The following is an 18,029-nucleotide window of genomic DNA, read 5'->3' as shown; positions in this document are numbered from 1 at the left end:
TTATATATAATTTATTTTTTCTCTATTTTTTTTATGTAAAGAGGAGTGGTCACCTCTTCTGACATGTGTGTTCTAGTCAATGATTAAAGAAGCACTCCCACAAAAATCTTTATTCTATGACCGGTTAGAAAGGTTCATGATGTGTAGTGAAGGCAATCTTCTTATCGGTGACTGTATTTGTGAGTTATAATCTTCCTTCTGATCCTCAGTTGTGTCATGTGACCAGCACTCTGATCTCCATCTGACACAGGACAGGAAGTCAGTTACTTCTCTATTCCTTCCTATGAAACTGAGGCTCCCATAGGAATACATAGAGAAACTGGCTACCTGTCCACACATAAGAATGAATCTATTTGGAGAGTGCTAAAGACATGACACAGCTGAGGATCAGAAGAGAGGTTATAACTCACAAACACAGTCACTGGTAAGAAAATTACCTTCAGCACAGTTGATATCATGTACCTTTCTAACACATCAGGGAATAAAGATTTTTGTGGGAGTGCTTCTTTAAGTATCCCATAAAACAAACATATTGGAACATCTTTTCTTAGAGATTTGTGTTGTGCCTATTATTCCTCCTAGAAATTGATGTTTTTTTGTCTTTTTTGTCTCCTTGAAATTTATGACGGAATTGACAACTGGGTGTTACCAGTCAGGGGGGGTGGGGTGTCCCTTCATCCCTTCGTAATCAGTGCTGGCGAGACTAAGAAGGGACACACTTTCCCCCTGGCTGGTTACACCCAGTTGTCAGTTCAGTCAGAATGAACCCAACACAGAGATCTAAGAATTTTTTTTAATCTCAGGGGAATACAGTGATTCCCTATAGCAGGGATTCTCAACCTGCGGCCCTCCAGCTGTTGCAAACCTACAACTCCCACCTTGCCCTGCTGTAGGCTGATAGGTGTAGGCTGTCCGAGCATGCTGGGGGTTGTAGTTTTGCAACAGCTGGATGGCCGCAAGTTGGGCATCCCTGCCCTATAGCGTACATGTCAGAAGAGCTGACATGTGGAGTAGCATGTGAAAAAAAGATTGCATACGGTATTTAATATTTACCAAAAAGTAATTTTAAATAAATAAATAAAAAGACGTAAAAATTCTACACAAATAAATATACAAATTTCTACACAGATTGTACAAAATTTACAAATCTGTCTGTCAAATGTTGAAGCGGCAAAATTGCTGTGAGAATATGGACCCTCTGTAAGCTGCCATATGATGCCTCATACAATGCCATAGTATGGAGACGTTCTCACTTAGAAGTAATACTCCGTAATATGGTGCCTGATAGTACTGCCCCATAGAAGCATATGGGTTCCCTATTACAGCTCCATACAATGCATAGATGCTCAGGGTTCAGTGTCTGATCTAATGGGTGGGAGTATCCAGCACCGTGCCGTCTCTAGGATGTCACTGTATGACAGCCTTACAGTGCACTAATTGCAGGAATCATAATTTAGACCAACAGAATAGATGTATTTATATATGTATTATGTATTATGCCATATAACTGTTTTGTTCATTAAAAAAAAAATACTATAAAACATATATAATTTTTGTCACCTCCTCACTACTGAAATTCTCACAACTATGAACCATTATTAATACCTGGACTAAGGCCAGGTGGCATCTCCAACCAGAGAACATTTGTTCTGCTCCCTCCATATCCTGGCACTGGTGTGCAGCATCTGTTGTCAAATATAGAACTCAATATATAAGAGCAGAAGAGAACGACAGACGAGATTTATATCTTATCTCCAAAATGTATTTATAAAATTCAGTATATTATAATAGTTATGTTCCTGTACATAGAAGCAGTATTATAGTAGTTATATTCTTGTACATAGGAGCAGTATTATAGTAGTTATATTCTTGTACATAGAAGCAGTATCATAGTAGTTATATTCTTGTACATAGGAGCAGTATTATAGTAGTTATATTCCTGTACATAGGAGGTAGTATTATAGTAGTTATATTCTTGTACATAGGAGCAGTATTATAGTAGTTATATTCCTGTACATAGGAGCAGTATTATAGTAGTTATATTCTTGTACATAGGAGCAGTATTATAGTAGTTATATTCTTGTACATAGGAGCAGTATTATAGTAGTTATATTCTTGTACATAGGAGCAGTATTATAGTAGTTATATTCCTGTACATAGGAGGCAGTATTATAGTAGTTATATTCTTGTACATAGGAGGCAGTATTATAGTAGTTATATTCTTGTACATAGGAGGCAGTATTATAGTAGTTATATTCTTGTACATAGGAGCAGTATTATAGTAGTTATATTCTTGTACATAGGAGCAGTATTATAGTAGTTATATTCTTGTACATAGGAGCAGTATTATAATAGTTATATTCCTGTACATAGAAGCAGTATCATAGTAGTTATATTATTGTACATAGGAGCAGTATTATAGTAGTTATATTCCTGTACATAGGAGCAGTATTATAGTAGTTATATTCTAGTACATAGGAGGCAGTATTATAGTAGTTATAGTCTTGTACATAGGAGCAGTATTATAGTAGTTATATTCTTGTACATAGGAGTAGTATTATAGTAGTTATATTCTTGTACATAGGAGCAGTATTATAGTAGTTATATTCTTGTATATAGGAGGCAGTATTATAGTAGTTATATTCTTGTACATAGGAGCAGTATTATAGTAGTTATATTCTTGTACATAGGAGCAGTATTATAGTAGTTATATTCTTGTACATAGGAGCAGTATTATAATAGTTATATTCCTGTACATAGAAGCAGTATCATAGTAGTTATATTATTGTACATAGGAGCAGTATTATAGTAGTTATATTCCTGTACATAGGAGGCAGTATTATAGTAGTTATATTCTTGTACATAGGAGCAGTATTATAGTAGTTATATTCTTGTACATAGGAGCAGTATTATAGTAGTTATATTCTTGTACATAGGAGGCAGTATTATAGTAGTTATATTCTTGTACATAGGAGGCAGTATTATAGTAGTTATATTCTTGTACATAGGAGGCAGTATTATAGTAGTTATATTCTTGTACATAGGAGCAGTATTATAGTAGTTATATTCTTGTACATAGGAGCAGTATTATAGTAGTTATATTCTTGTACATAGGAGGCAGTATTATAGTAGTTATATTCTTGTACATAGGAGGCAGTATTATAGTAGTTATATTCTTGTACATAGGAGCAGTATTATAGTAATTATATTCTTGTACATAGGAGGCAGTATTATAGCAGTTATAGTCTTGTACATAGGAGCAGTATTATAGTAGTTATATCCTTGTACATAGGAGCAGTATTATAGTAGTTATATTCTTGTACATAGGAGCAGTATTATAGTAGTTATATTCCTGTACATAGGAGGCAGTATTATAGTAGTTATATTCTTGTACTGTACATAGGAGCAGTATTATAGTAGTTATATTATTGTACATAGGAAGCAGTATTATAGTAGTTATATTCTTGTACATAGGAGCAGTATTATAGTAGTTATATTCTTGTACATGGGAGCAGTATTATAGTAGTTATATTCTTGTACATAGGAGCAGTATTATAGTAGATATATCCTTGTACATAGGAGCAGTATTATAGTAGTTATATTCTTGTACATAGGAGGCAGTATTACAGTAGTTATATTCTTGTACATATGAGGCAGTATTATAGTAGTTATATTATTGTACATAGGAGGCAGTATTATAGTAGTTATATTCTTGTACATTGTGGGCAGTATTATAGTAGTTATATTCTTGTACATAGGAGGCAGTATTATAGTAGTTATATTCTTGTACATAGGAGCAGTATTATAGTAGTTATATTCTTGTACATAGGAGCAGTATTATAGTAGTTATATTCTTGTACGTAGGAGCAGTATTATAGTAGTTATATTCTTGTACATAGGAGGCAGTATTATAGTAGTTATATTCTTGTATATAGGAGCAGTGTTATAGTAGTTATATTCTTGTATATAGGAGCAGTATTATATGGTGTTATATTCTTGTACATAGGCAGCAGTGCCCAACTACTGGTGGCGCACAGTCCACACAACCACAGAGTGTGAATCTTAGATACAGTAGTATGAAAAATGGTTCCCAGGTCTTAAAGGGGTTAAACTGTGCTAATACTGGACTCTGGTTCGTAACAGGCAAATACAAGGATCTCCCACAAATGATCTTTCCAGGCTAAACATCTTCCAGGAATCTCGGCCCTGGAAACAAAAGGTGTGGCTGCTAAACAAGATGTTTAAACAACACCCAAGGACAACAATAGCTTAAAATGTGGCCATTGTGCTCAAATATCAGATTTAAGGTCAACATTTCGGTTATCACAGTGTTGGACGTCATTTATTTTCCATTTATAGGATTCCGAGGCTATTATGTATAGTAACCGTGTGCTGAATGTATGGTTTCAGCACCATTTAAAGGGGTACTCCATGAAAAAAGGCATGTCAGCTATGAGATGCATCTTCCCCCACTATCAGAACAAGAAGAAGTGTAGACTATAGGTCCTGGAGTGTTCCCTAAAATTTCTCTGATAGCATTGGTAACTGGGAATTCCCCAGTCACAGCCCCTCTAAATATAGATCTCCTAAATAAATTCATACTCCTGACCCCATACATACAGACCCCCCCAAACTAAAAAAGACCTCAGATCTGACCCCATACATATTAAAAACAGCAACTTTGCTGCCTCTGTTTGCTGCCTTCTCCTGTGGCTTGAGGACCTGCGGTGGTCATGTGACCGTGTCCAGGTCCTTCTGCAGAACAGTGCCCTAAGCAGTTTTGATGAGATAGAAATGCAATTTGTTTCAAGTCATTGGGCAGCCATGGGCCCTCAGGAAGCCAGACGGCCACCCTCATTGCCCATATTATAATCCGTAATTGCATATAGGGGGAAATTTTGATGCCAGTTTTTTCGTTGATGTAATTTGCTCCCGATTCCTCAAACGACGCACACTATTTGATAAATTCAGCGCATTGTTAAGAAATAGGTCAGGCATACACCTAATTAACTTAGCTAACTATATCCACTTTTCCGCCCACTTCTGGCAAGTGGCGAATGTGTTGTAAAATCGTAATAATAATTGTTAAAAAAAAATCGCATTTGCCATTATTTGCTACTTTTTTTGGGCTTTTCATTAATTATTGATTGGTTTTGATCGACATGAAGTATTCGAAGCGGAATTTGGTTCATAATTTTGATTCGCAATGAAACCGAATTTCCTTGTGCATCTTGGTAACGAATCTGGTTTGCCTAAAATGGCGGTTGCATGTGTTACAAAGTCAAAGTAAGAAGCCCAGGAACGCGAGATCACCCATAATGCCGTGCAGCCTACCAATCCGCAGGTAGCCATCCCCTATCAAAGTCTCATCCCGAGCGGTCTCCGCCATTTCACCGTGAGCTAAGCAGACGTGGCAAGTGCTCATGTGCTAGGGACAGTGTTGCTGCAATAATCCAGCGGCCATGTTTGATCGATCCATCCACCATGTTTGGCATCTGATTTTAACCCTAAAAATGTTACAAGCGAAATATCCTTAGGTTCATAGTAAGGAGGGATCCCGGACCTTATGGAGGGATCCACATGGGATTATGGTCATCCCTGTTGTGAATTCCTTAATTTTATTGCTTTGAGGAAGGTTTTGCCGGCTAAATGCTGTGTACCATCTCTGGTACCATCACATAGGAGGACAGGGGCTGCTGCATACATGCTCCAGCTCTCCCGATCAGGGAAAAGCCGGAGCACACCCGGATGACCATGGCATCTGAAGGGTTAAAAGTCAGCGAACGGCATTACCGCCGATTGCGGACATTACTGCAGGGTGTCTGCTCTTCAAAACACCATTGTGCCTGCTGCACACATCAACGGGTGCCATTTCTAAATGCTCGGCCGCCGACGTCGGGAAAGGGTTGACTTCCAAGCCTTCACCTGAAATTCGGCCACAAAGTAGGAAGAATATGATTAGGCAGAGTAGCCTGGGTATACCAGAGCAATGAAGATAAGGAAATCTACAAGATTAGGCAGAGAGAGGCCAAGCAAGTTATAAGAACTTCTAAAGCGCAGGCAGAAGAAAAACTATCTCAGTCTATGAAAAAAGGGGATAAGACATTCTTCAGATATATAAATGAAAAAAGGAAATTAAAACAAGGAATAACTAAATTAAAAACAAAGGATGGAAGGTATGTAGAAGAGAATAAAGGGCTAGCCGACTGCCTTAATGAATACTTCTGTTCAGTTTTTACAAAAGAAAAAGGAGAAGGACCTCCACTAGAAAGGATGACTAATAAATCGTTTGATGCATGTGTCTTTACAGAGGAAGATGTTCTAAGTTTGCTGTCTAAGGTGAAGACAAATAAGTCACAGGGGCCTGATGAGATACACCCAAAATTATTAAAAGAGCTTAGTGGTGAGCTGGCAAAACCGCTAACAGATTTATTTAACCAATCATTAGTAACAGGAGTCGTCCCGGAAGATTGGAAATTGGCAAATGTCGTGCCCATTCACAAGAAAGGTAGTAAGGAGGAATCGAGCAACTATAGACCAGTGAGTCTGACATCAATAGTAGGCAAATTAATGGAAACCCTATTAAAGGATAGGATTGTGGAACATCTAAAATCCCATGGATTGCAAGATGAAAAACAACATGGGTTTACTTCAGGGAGATCATGTCAAACAAATCTTATAGATTTTTTTGACTGGGTGACTAAAATAATAGACGGTGGAGGTGCAGTAGACATCGCATATCTAGATTTTAGTAAGGCTTTTGACACTGTCCCACATAGAAGACTTATCAATAAACTGCAGTCATTGAGCATGGACTCCCATATTGTTGAGTGGATTAGGCAGTGGCTGAGTGACAGACAGCAGAGGGTTGTAGTCAATGGAGAACATTCAAAACAAGGTCATGTTACCAGTGGGGTTCCACAGGGATCTGTACTGGGACCAATTTTGTTTAATATCTTCATAAGTGATATTGCAAAAGGCCTCGATGGTAAGGTTTGTCTTTTTGCTGATGACACAAAGATATGTAACAGGGTTGATGTTCCTGGAGGGAAACGCCAAATGGAAAAGGATTTAGGAAAACTAGAAGAATGGTCAGAACTCTGGCAACTGAAATTTAATGTGGATAAGTGCAAGATAATGCACCTGGGGCGTAAAAACCCAAGGGCAGAATATAGAATATTTGACACAGTCCTGACCTCAGTATCTGAGGAAAGGGATTTAGGAGTAATTATTTCAGAAGACTTAAAGGTGGGAAGACAATGTAATAGAGCAGCAGGAAATGCCAGCAGAATGCTTGGATGTATAGGGAGAGGTATAAGCAGTAGAAAGAGTGAAGTGCTTATGCCGCTGTACAGAACACTGGTGAGACCTCACTTGGAGTATTGTGCGCAGTACTGGAGGCCATATCTCCAGAAGGATATAGATACTCTAGAGAGAGTTCAGAGAAGAACTACTAAACTAGTACATGGATTTCAGGATAAAACTTACCAGGAAAGCTTAAAGGACCTTAACATGTATAGCTTGGAAGAAAGACGAGACAGAGGGGATATGATAGAAACTGCTAAATACATAAAGGGAATCAACTCGGTAAAGGAGGAGAGAATATTTAAAAGAAGAAAAACTACCACAAGAGGACACCGTTTTAAATTAGAGGGGCAAAGGTTTAAAAGTAATATAAGGAAGTATTACTTTACTGAGAGAGTAGTGGATGCATGGAATAGCCTTCCTGCAGAAGTGGTAGCTGCAAATACAGTGAAGGGGTTTAAGCATGCATGGGACAGGCATAAGGCCATCCTTCATATAAGATAGGGCCGGGGGCTATCCATAGTACTCAGTATATTGGGCAGACTAGATGGGCCAAATGGTTCTTATCTGCCGACACATTCTATGTTTCTATGTTTCTATAGCGATTTGTGATGGATTAATTCGGAACAAATTGAATTTCTTTGTGAGTTTCAGCGAATCGGCCAAATAAAATTTTTCGAAATTTCGCCTATTTCTGTGATTGATTATCTGGACATACTTGGGGTCATTTGTCTACGTTGGTTTGGATCTTCCTGTGCACCGCCGATTGATTTCAGTCATCATTTACAGTATGCCAGAAATCTGGTCTAAAATAATGATATATCTACCAGGGCCGAATGCCCTGCCTACCCCGAGCCCACCCCCCCACCCCCTTTTTTGAGGTAGCCAGTATAAAAATATTTAGCGAAAAGGCTGTCACCTATTGTAACTTTTTTACACCAGTTTTATAACGTGGGGCCTTCTTAAATGACCCCCACTTTGTTATTATAAGGGTATTAAGACTGTATATTAGGTCTATACACTGTATATAAAACCATTACTACTGTATATTGGGGTGTGAAGTATATTACTGTGTTTTAGGCTATTTATATCATATATTATGTGCTTTATATATTAGGGGAATACTACTCTTATATATTATAGCATGTTATTTTATTGTTTTAGGCTATGTTTACTGTCTATTATACCTTTGTATTGTATATTAGGTAATTGTTGCTTTATGCATAAGTGTTATGTTGTGTTTTAGGGTATTTTGGGCTATGTATTAGGTCATTGCTACTGTAGATTAGGCCTTTATACTGTATATTAGGCCATTTTACACTTTTTTTTTAGGTCATTTATACTTGACAAGTAGGTGTTATAATGTGAATTAGGCTACTCATTCTACACGTTAACCCATTGCTACTGTATATAAGGCCCTTATACATCATGTTAGGGCATCAGTTACTGTCTATTATGACATTTATTATGCATATTACGCTTTTTAGTTTTTTTTTATATTTGGGCATTTTTACTGTATGTTATGGCATTCATACTTTAACGCATGTTATATGGATTGTATATGAGAAGATTATAGTATAATAGACAATTTTAGACCCTTTTTGGCCGATCTTGTGCTGTATCTTATTACTCCATCACTCATCATGTACGATTGCGGTGGCCGCTGATTTCATGCAGGCAGGAGGCTTCCACATTCCATCCTGGGGAACAGTTCAGTATTCCCAGCATGTTCTCCTACAATATGCAGACCTTTGTTTCCCTGCTGTTGGACTTGGAAATGAGAACACTTTTAAGATTTCTTTTCTTGGTTCTTGTGAAACATGACATTTTTTTCCATTCTCTTCTCTCCCCTTGAAATTGTCTTTTATAGACTTTTACATATTCGGTACCGTACAATAGAATAATACCGACCGCTGGGTGTCAAGAGGTGGCCACTCTTTAAAAGAGCATTACCTCTTCATTCTCATGCATAATATATCCTGTGAATTTAAAGGGGCATTCACAATATTATTTAAAAAATAATTCCCTCCCAAATACAAATTTTTGATGATGTGATGATCCCACCCCCTGAAATTATCACCATGCTCCTAACTAATGGGTTGTGGTAATCTTTAAAGGTTCCTGAACCCTGATCCATATTAGCTAAAGTTCACATAACTTGTAAGCACGATCAACCCTATTCAATTAGGCCTACTGCCTGATAGAGTTGATCCTGCTGATTAAAATGATACCTGTTTTATGAAAATCGGTTATGGCTTTCTGGAGAAAAAATACTTTTATTCTTAAAGCAAATGAGGACTTCCATGCACCAAGGGGCGTGGTCAGCACTAGGAATCTGAGGGATTACACCACGCCCCTCAGTGTAATGAAGCCCTAATTTGCATAAAGAATAAAAGTCTTTTTTCCTTGGGAACGCCACAACCGATTTTCACAAGACAGGTATCATTTTAATCAGCAGGAAAAATCCTACCTGGTATAATAGGATTGATACTGATAGCAGATGGCCTTTAATTTTAGTGTTTGACACCTTCTTAGTCAAAGATACCAGGGGTTGTTTGTTTTTTGAAAACTCTTTTTCAGATACCCTACTCAGAAATTCTGGATTGATATTCAGGACCCTCACTCATCTGCTAGAGCCTAGAATGGCTTCAAAGAGTGTCTCTGTGTGGAGGACCTGGCACATCCATGCATGACACAGACATTGATTAAAAGAAGTACTGTGTAATGCTTCATCTCCCCTGTGGTGGCGCTGTAGGATTAATTGAATACTGGCTGCTTGCTTCTCCCACATATTGCAGTGGATCACTGGGGTCTCGGCAATAGAGGGTGTCCTGTGATCAGCTTATTGCGGGGAGAAACTTCTACTGAAAATTGATTGTTCAAAGTGGACAGTGCTGAGTCAGTCTCATCATTATTCCTTTAGACAGCCCCTTTAAAATACCAGTTTGTCACTTGAAGTGATGAAGGTGGTTCCCAGGGATTCAGATCCCTCATTTATTAGATACTGATGCCCTATCCTGACGATCGGCCACCAATTAAGGTCTCGGCACAAACCCCACGGATCTCCATGATGATAAGGTCTTCAGCCGGTGATTCTTCTGCCGTGCAGTCTGTGTAGTTGACATTTGTGAAGTATGGATATTTTGTACGTGGCAGAACACTTCCGCACAGGGAGCCCAACACTTCCTCCAAGGCATCGCAAAAGAGTAATATCTAATGGTAGAAAATAGCAATTAAGGAACCAAGTCTGGATTTTACAGGTTTTTTTTTTAAATTTCCATTTGGTCATAATTTTATTTTTACTGCAGCCTCCAACTACATGAAACCTGTATCGACATATACTGGTGGCGTACCTCCCAAGTTTTAAAAAACAGAAAGAGGGACAATATGTGCAATTTTTTTTCATATAACTCCACCAAAAATATAATTATACACACCCGGTCCCCTTTATAACCCCACATAGTAATCAATCCTTTATTGTGCCAGCACACAGTAGTAATGCCCACATTGTGCCCCCTTAACAATAGTCAGGGGCGGATTGGCTATAGACCTTATAGGGAAATTTCCCGGTGGGCTAATGCCCAGGGGGCTGCCTGAGCCCTCCTCACGGCCGGCCAGTGGATGTTCTTGGCGATGTATTTTGTGCTTTTGGCAGCAGTATTTTGTGACAGACTGTGGTATGTGGATCTGTTGCGGTGGTATAATGTGCCACAATATGGTATTGCTGGCCCTGCCTTCCATCAATTTGGACCCAACTACAAAACGGGGCCACTTTTAGTATTTTTTTCCAGGGCCACTTTAAGTTCCCAGTCAGGAATGCCCACACATTCAAAGTAGTAATGCTTACATTGTGCCCCTCACAGTAGCTATGCCCAGATGTGCCACTTTCATAGTGGCTATGCCTTAATATGCCCTCTTTACGGTAGTTATGGCAGATATGTGCCCCCTCAGAGTGGTTAAGCCAGATATACCCTCTCGCAGCAATTATGCCCAGATATGTGCCTCCTCACAGTGGTTACACCAGATATGTGCCCCCTTCAGAGGAAGTAAAAAGAACACAAAATAAACAGTTAATACTCACCTGGTTCCTCCGATGCCCACAGCTCAGCTGCCGGCGCTCCCCAGCAGGACGATGTACTGTCCCACATCGCGCTGCTGGTCTTTTATCTATCTAAAATATATATATTGTGACACAGTGAGAGGTTTGGTCTGGGAAAACAGGTATTTTCCTCCCAGCATGTGCTGCTGGGCTGATTTACAGCCAGGTGAGGTCAAATACCGGACCAGATTTTGAATGCCGGTCTGGGTTTTGGCAGCACCTGGCTGTCCTTAAATAGGCAGCTGGGCTCAGATGCCAGGTCTCTGTGTTGGGATCTGGGAGCCTTGTGTCTGGATGAAGGCTCACTACCTGTTTGGCGTGAAAACAGGTTGGAGCTGTTATCAGCAAGGACTCTTTGAGGCAGAATTGCCGCATGGTGTGAATTACCACCAACACCGCAAGGTGACTTTTTGCTTGTTTATGACTGTTTGTTTTGTCACTTTCCTAAAGTGTGATCCAAAGAACTTGTTGTTGCCTCTATACTGCGTCCGCTAATCCTGTCTACCAGAGCGAGTCCCCACAGTATATATATATCGGTTTATAAATTAAAAAATATTATTAAAAAGGAAACAAATGGTAATAATAGAAAATGATACCCAACTCTCACATCAATAATGATCTTTAATTTGCAGAGCAAATCATGGAGAAAAATCAAGAACATGGTGCATTGGTCGCCCTTTGTTATGTCATTCAAGAAGAAGTATCCATGGGTCCAGCTAGCAGGACATGCAGGTATGAGAATGACATGACGCCATCTTGTGGCTGGAATCTTGTGAAAATGATGGCTGTTTCCATTTGGGCTGGTGGCATGCATTGTCACCATTAACCTATATCTCTTTGGAGCGATAAGCTTCCATTAGTTCAGGCAGCACGGCTGCAGGTTCAATAGTTTGTACCCCCCCCCCCTCCGTTTTCCCATAAGCTGACTGGTTTTATATCCTTGGATCTATAGGTAGTTTTAAAGCAGGCGCCAATGGTAAAATCCTGAAGAAGCACTGTGACTGTGAGCAGCGCTGCCTGAGCCAGCTGATGACTGACATCCTGAAGCCTTATGTACCCGCTTATCATGGAGATGTGTTGAAAGATGGCGAGAAGTACAACCAGATGGAAGATCTGCTCTCGGAGTTCGAAAGCCCCTGTGTCATGGACTGTAAGATGGGTGTGAGGTGAGATTTTTGTCTGAAAGTCACATGGGGACCCATTAATGAAAGATTAATCACTAGAACAGACTAGGAAATCTGTACAGCGTCCTATCAAGGGTGGACAAATGGGTGCACCTGGAAAAACTAAATCACCACCCAAAGTACCAATATGGCGGTCAATAGACGTTACCTCCACCCCAACTCTTCTTAGGGTGTGTGTGTGCTGTCACCTCTATGGGCTCTGCCAAATGACTGAGGGGTATATATAACTATTTATTTTCCAGACCCTCTAAATAAATACAGAGCCCAGACCAGACCCCCTCTAAATAAATACAGAGCCCAGACCAGACCCCCCCCCTCCAAATAAATACAGAGCCCAGACCAGATCCCCTACATAAATACAGACCCCGGACCAGACCTCCTAAATAAAAACAGACCCCGGACCAGACCTCCTAAATAAAAACAGACGATGGACCAGACCTCCTAAATAAATACAGAGACCAGGCCCCCAAAATAAATACAGATCCCAGAACAGACCCCCTAAATAAATGCAGAGCCCAGACCACACAGCCTATATAAATACAGACCTTCAGACTAGAACATACCCTCAAAATAAATACAGACCCCAGAACAAAACCCCCTAAATAAATACAGAGCTTAGACCAGACCCCTGAAATAAATACAGACCCCAAACCAGGCCCCCTAAATAAATACATACCCGAGACCAGCCTCCCTATATAAATACAGATTCCAGATCAGACCCCCTAAATAAATACAGAGCCCAGACCATACCCTCAAAATAAATACAGAGCCCAGACCATACCCTCAAAATAAATACAGACCCCAGAACAAACCCCCTAAATAAATACAGAGCTTAGACCAGACGTCCTAAATAAACACAGACCCGCAACCAGACCCCCTAAATAAATACATACCCGAGACCAGACTCCCTATATAAATACAGATTCCAGATCAGACCCCCTAAATAAATACAGAGCTTAGACCAGACCTCCTAAATAAACACAGACCCCAGACCAGACCCCCCTAATTAAATACAGAGCCCAGACAGACCAGTCCTCCTAGATAAATACAGACCCCAGACCAGACCCCCTATATAAATACAGACCCCAGACCAGACCCCCTATATAAATACAGACCCCAGACCAGACCCCCTATATAAATACAGACCCCAGACCAGACCTCCTATATAAATACAGACCCCAGATCAGACCCCCTAAATATACATAGACCCCTAAATAAATACAAAGCCCAGACCCCTTTAATAAATATGGACCCCAGACCAGACCTCCTAAATGTAAACCCAAACCAGACCTCATAAATACAGACCCCCAGACAAGACCCCCTGGATAAATACAGACTTCCGACCTGACCACCTAAAGAAATACAGACCTTAACCCCCCTAAATAAATACAGACCCCTAAATAAACGCAGACCCCAGACCAATCCTCCTAAATAAATTCAGACCCAAACCAGACCCCTAAATAAATACAGACCCCCCAGACCAATATGGACTCCAAACAAGGACTCATAATAAATATACAGCCCACACCAAACCCCATAAAGAAATACAGACCCCCTAAATAAATACAGATCCAAGACCAGACCTCATAAACTAGTACAGACCCCAGACTCGCTTAATAAATACAGACCCAGTGGGGCTCACTGACATACAGAATAAATATGTATTTTAGAATTTCTTTTATGGGGGGAGAAATTCAGATGCCGACTGTAAAAGTAAAAGATAATTCAATCCGGTCATGGTTGTGGCAGAGATCCATGGATGTGGCAGCTCATGACCACAGTGACAGAGCGGTCCAGCATCATAGGGGTTAAAGTAGCTGTCAGAAGCCAGATAGTGCGTGGGTGTGCGCCGTATATAGATGGAAGGAAGCGAGGCTACATGTGTCTATGCTGACAGTGATAACTGCAGACCGGAGCCCTGCCCGCAGTCACAGTGCCCCTGAAATATGCCACTGGAGCAAAGAAATTCTGATGACTTTGTGTTAGTAACGAGCATTGTTCTGGGCTTTTTTTTGTTGTGGGCTGTGAAAAAATAATGGGGTTCATGTAGTGCCAGAACCAGTCACAGTGCCCCATAACAGAGCCAGCTGCTGTGCCCCATAACAGTGCCAGCCGCAATGTCCCATAACAGAGCCAGCAACAGTGTCCCATAACAGAGCCAGCCACAGTGCCCCATAACAGAGCTAGCCGCAGTGCCCCATAACAGAGCCAGCCGCAGTGCCCCATAACAGAGCCAGCCGCAGTGCCCCATAACAGAGCCAGCCACAGTGCCCCATAACAGAGCCAGCCGCAGTGCCCTATAACAGAGCCAGCCACAGTGCCCCATAACAGAGCCAGCCAGAGTGTCCCATAACAGAGACAGCCACAGTGCCCCATAACAGAGCCAGCCGCAGTGCCCCATAACAGAGCCAGCCGCAGTGTCCCATAACAGAGCCAGCACCAGTGCCCCATACCAGAGCCAGCCGCAGTGCCCCATACCAGAGCCAGCCGCAGTGCCCCATAACAGAGCCAGCCAGAGTGCCCCATAACAGAGCCAGCCGCAGTGCCCCATAACAGAGCCAGCCGCAGTGCCCCATAATAGAGCCAGCCGCAGTGCCCCATAACAGAGCCAGCCACAGTGCCCCATAACAGAGCCAGCCGCAGTGCCCCATAACAGAGCCAGCCACAGTGCCCCATAACAGAGCCAGCCGCAGTGCCCCATAACAGAGCCAGCCGCAGTGCCCCATAACAGAGCCAGCCGCAGTGCCCCATAACAGAGCCATCCGCAGACACAGTGCCCCATAACAGAGCCAGCCACAGGCTTCATCTGGAAACTGACATGCGGAAAACATACCAGAAAGGGGCAGCCAGTGGCTTTATAAACAAGCACACATATTTGCACCATTTTCTACGCCAAGTACCCCATTGTATATAGACTGACATGTTTGCAGTGGAGGACTTTTGCACGTGTTTGGGATGTGTCCATGTATCCGGTCATCACAGGTCACCCAGGTGGAGGCTGTCGTATTAATTCTCCAAGACCTTGATCTTCATGGTACAATGCTGGCTTTTCTCGGTGGTTCCTCCTTATCTCCTCGGCTCCTCTTCCTGTTTGCTCGCTGGAAACTCTTTCCTCATCAGTGTAATAATTACCCAGGCTATTGTTAAGTCCATCAGCCCACAAGTTTCCATTGTCGACAATACCCAGCGCAGAGCCCAAAGCCAGCGGGTCCAAAATACATGGACAATGAGGCGCACACCCTGCCCTTCCTAAGAGCCCGCTGCAGGGATCAGGGGCACGGAGGTCAGGATCTAAGGGCAGCCCAGAGGTCTTCAGTTGACACTGTTCTTCCCAGTATAACCACAGTGCGATTCCTTTAATCTGGAACTTGATAGTAAAACAATAAAAAATCTGATAACCTAGTTATGTTGTGAGACAGTCCCGATTATAATCAGTGGGCTCATTCAGGCACCAAGGGTGTCTATCATGTGACAGATCCATCTCCACCAGTGGAATAGAAAAATAGAATTGCCGATGTAAATGTGAATAGACACCTCCCAACTTTTGAAAAATCCAGAGGGACAACAGTAGCGACATGCCTTTAACTCCGATCAATACACACCCAATCCTGCCCAGTCCTCTATGTGCCCCACACAATAGTTATGTCCCCTTAATTCCCCCTTCGCAGTAGAATGCCATCTTAATGCTGCCGCACAGTAGAATACCCCCATAGTGCCTCCAAACAGTAGTTATGCCCCTGTTACAATAATGTTTCCCCCATAGTGTTAATAAAATAAAAAAGTAATATTCACCTAGCCCCGTTCCCCAGATGAATGGAGCTCATCCCACACTCCCCAGCCGCAGCCGCGATGCGGTCATGTCATCAGCATTGCTCCTGCCGAGCTTAGCAGGAGAGTGCACAGGCAATAGGATGATCCCAAGCATGTGCACTTTCCTACTCAGCCCAGCAGGCACGATGACGTCACGGCACCGGCCAGGGAATGGTGGAGCAGGGAGTGTCCTCAGGACGTAGATACAGTTGAAATTGGCACATGCCACAACTGTCCTGGGAACACGGGACAGCTGCCAAAATCTGTGACTCTTCCGCCAGATCCAGGATGGTTGGGAGGTAGGGTGACTGGAGCTCAGTTATCCAAAACATCTCATAATCCAGCCCCCTCCAGGTCCAAACAGTACCAGATTTAACGACTATAGCGTGTGGTTTTGACATGGTCATCATGTACCATCACAGTCCCTGAGGGATGGGAGACTTAGAAGATTGTCTCCTGCCTTGGAGGACTCAGCACAGCCATTTATTTGAAAAGGACCATGTAATACCTCATTTGTCCTTTAGTGGCCACTGCAGGAGTAATGTGCGGCTGCCTACAGATGATCGCTGGGGGTTTTTCAGCTCCTCCCCTGCAGATCACCATTCAGAGAAGGTGTTATCCAGATTAAAGAATCCTTTTAAAGACCCTTTTTGATCAAAATTCACATTGATCGTGGGGGTCCGAGCCCATTGGGGGGGGGGGGGGGGGGGGGCTGCACGCTTTAATAATTCATTCGGAAGCAAATCTACCGCCATTTTCCATTGTGTTATTCTATACAGAACCTACTTAGAAGAAGAGCTGACCAAAGCCAGGAAGAAGCCGAGCCTGAGGAAGGACATGTACGTCAAGATGACCGAGGTCGACCCCAGTGCCCCAACTGAAGAAGAGAACCAGCAGAGGGCCGTCACCAAACCACGATACATGACGTGGAGGGAGACCATCAGCTCCACCGCCACCCTAGGCTTCAGAATCGAAGGCATAAAGGTACAGGCAAGAATTAAAGGGGCATTCCGCCTACCTCTGAAAATTGATATATGTCAGTAAATCAGACCTTAGAGGCAAAAGTCAAAGATACCGAGATATTGGCCTTTTCTATTCTGTTGCGGTGGCTATTTTTGCAAAGGTCCACGAAATCTGGGTGACAACCATTATGGCCACGTTTACTGCTCATATCAGCTTTTCCAGACTCCATTCGAAGGCCGTGTTGTCCGTATTACCTCTATTTTTACTGTGTTATGTCGCCTTGATGCTATTACTCTATCACACGGGACATTGTGACATAACATCCGTGTCCTATACGTGTCTCAGGAAGGATGTATGCTGCGTACGGTGCTGGAGGTTGACTAGCTGGACCTTGCAGGATGTGTATTGTCCGTCCATCATGTCGTGTCACTCAGTTTCCTTTAGGAAAGGGCCTGGAGTTGGGAGTGTTTATGTCACTTGACATGAAGGGTGTTGCCGCCTGCAGTGTGCACTGTGGCTAGAGTTTTATTCGATGGTGGATTCAGCATTAACGAGAATCAATGTCCATTTAACCCCTTAATTAGTTTGGCCTGTGGACACTTATCACCCATCCAAATGTATGATCTCCTGCGGGGTCAGACTGCAGGAACCATGAGATCAAGGAACCC

The 18,029-nt window shown here is 42.0% G+C and overlaps 1 protein-coding gene across 1 annotated transcript in view; it reads left to right on the top strand.

Annotated features, from left to right (window-relative positions):
* The window catches only part of ITPKB (inositol-trisphosphate 3-kinase B), a 92,277-nt gene that overhangs the window by 57,876 nt on the left and 16,372 nt on the right, over window positions 1-18,029 (top strand). Inside the window, exons 3-5 of the mRNA XM_040430591.1 lie at window positions 12,037-12,136; window positions 12,357-12,570; window positions 17,178-17,382. Coding sequence (XP_040286525.1) covers window positions 12,037-12,136; window positions 12,357-12,570; window positions 17,178-17,382 — 519 coding nt within the window. The remainder of the gene's footprint in view (window positions 1-12,036; window positions 12,137-12,356; window positions 12,571-17,177; window positions 17,383-18,029) is intronic.

This window comes from Bufo bufo, chromosome 4 (genome assembly GCF_905171765.1).
Source record: "Bufo bufo chromosome 4, aBufBuf1.1, whole genome shotgun sequence".
In the NCBI taxonomy this organism is placed as follows: Eukaryota; Metazoa; Chordata; class Amphibia; order Anura; family Bufonidae; genus Bufo; species Bufo bufo.
Note: the sequence above shows the minus strand (reverse complement) of the source record. Positions and strands in the feature narration are given on the sequence as shown.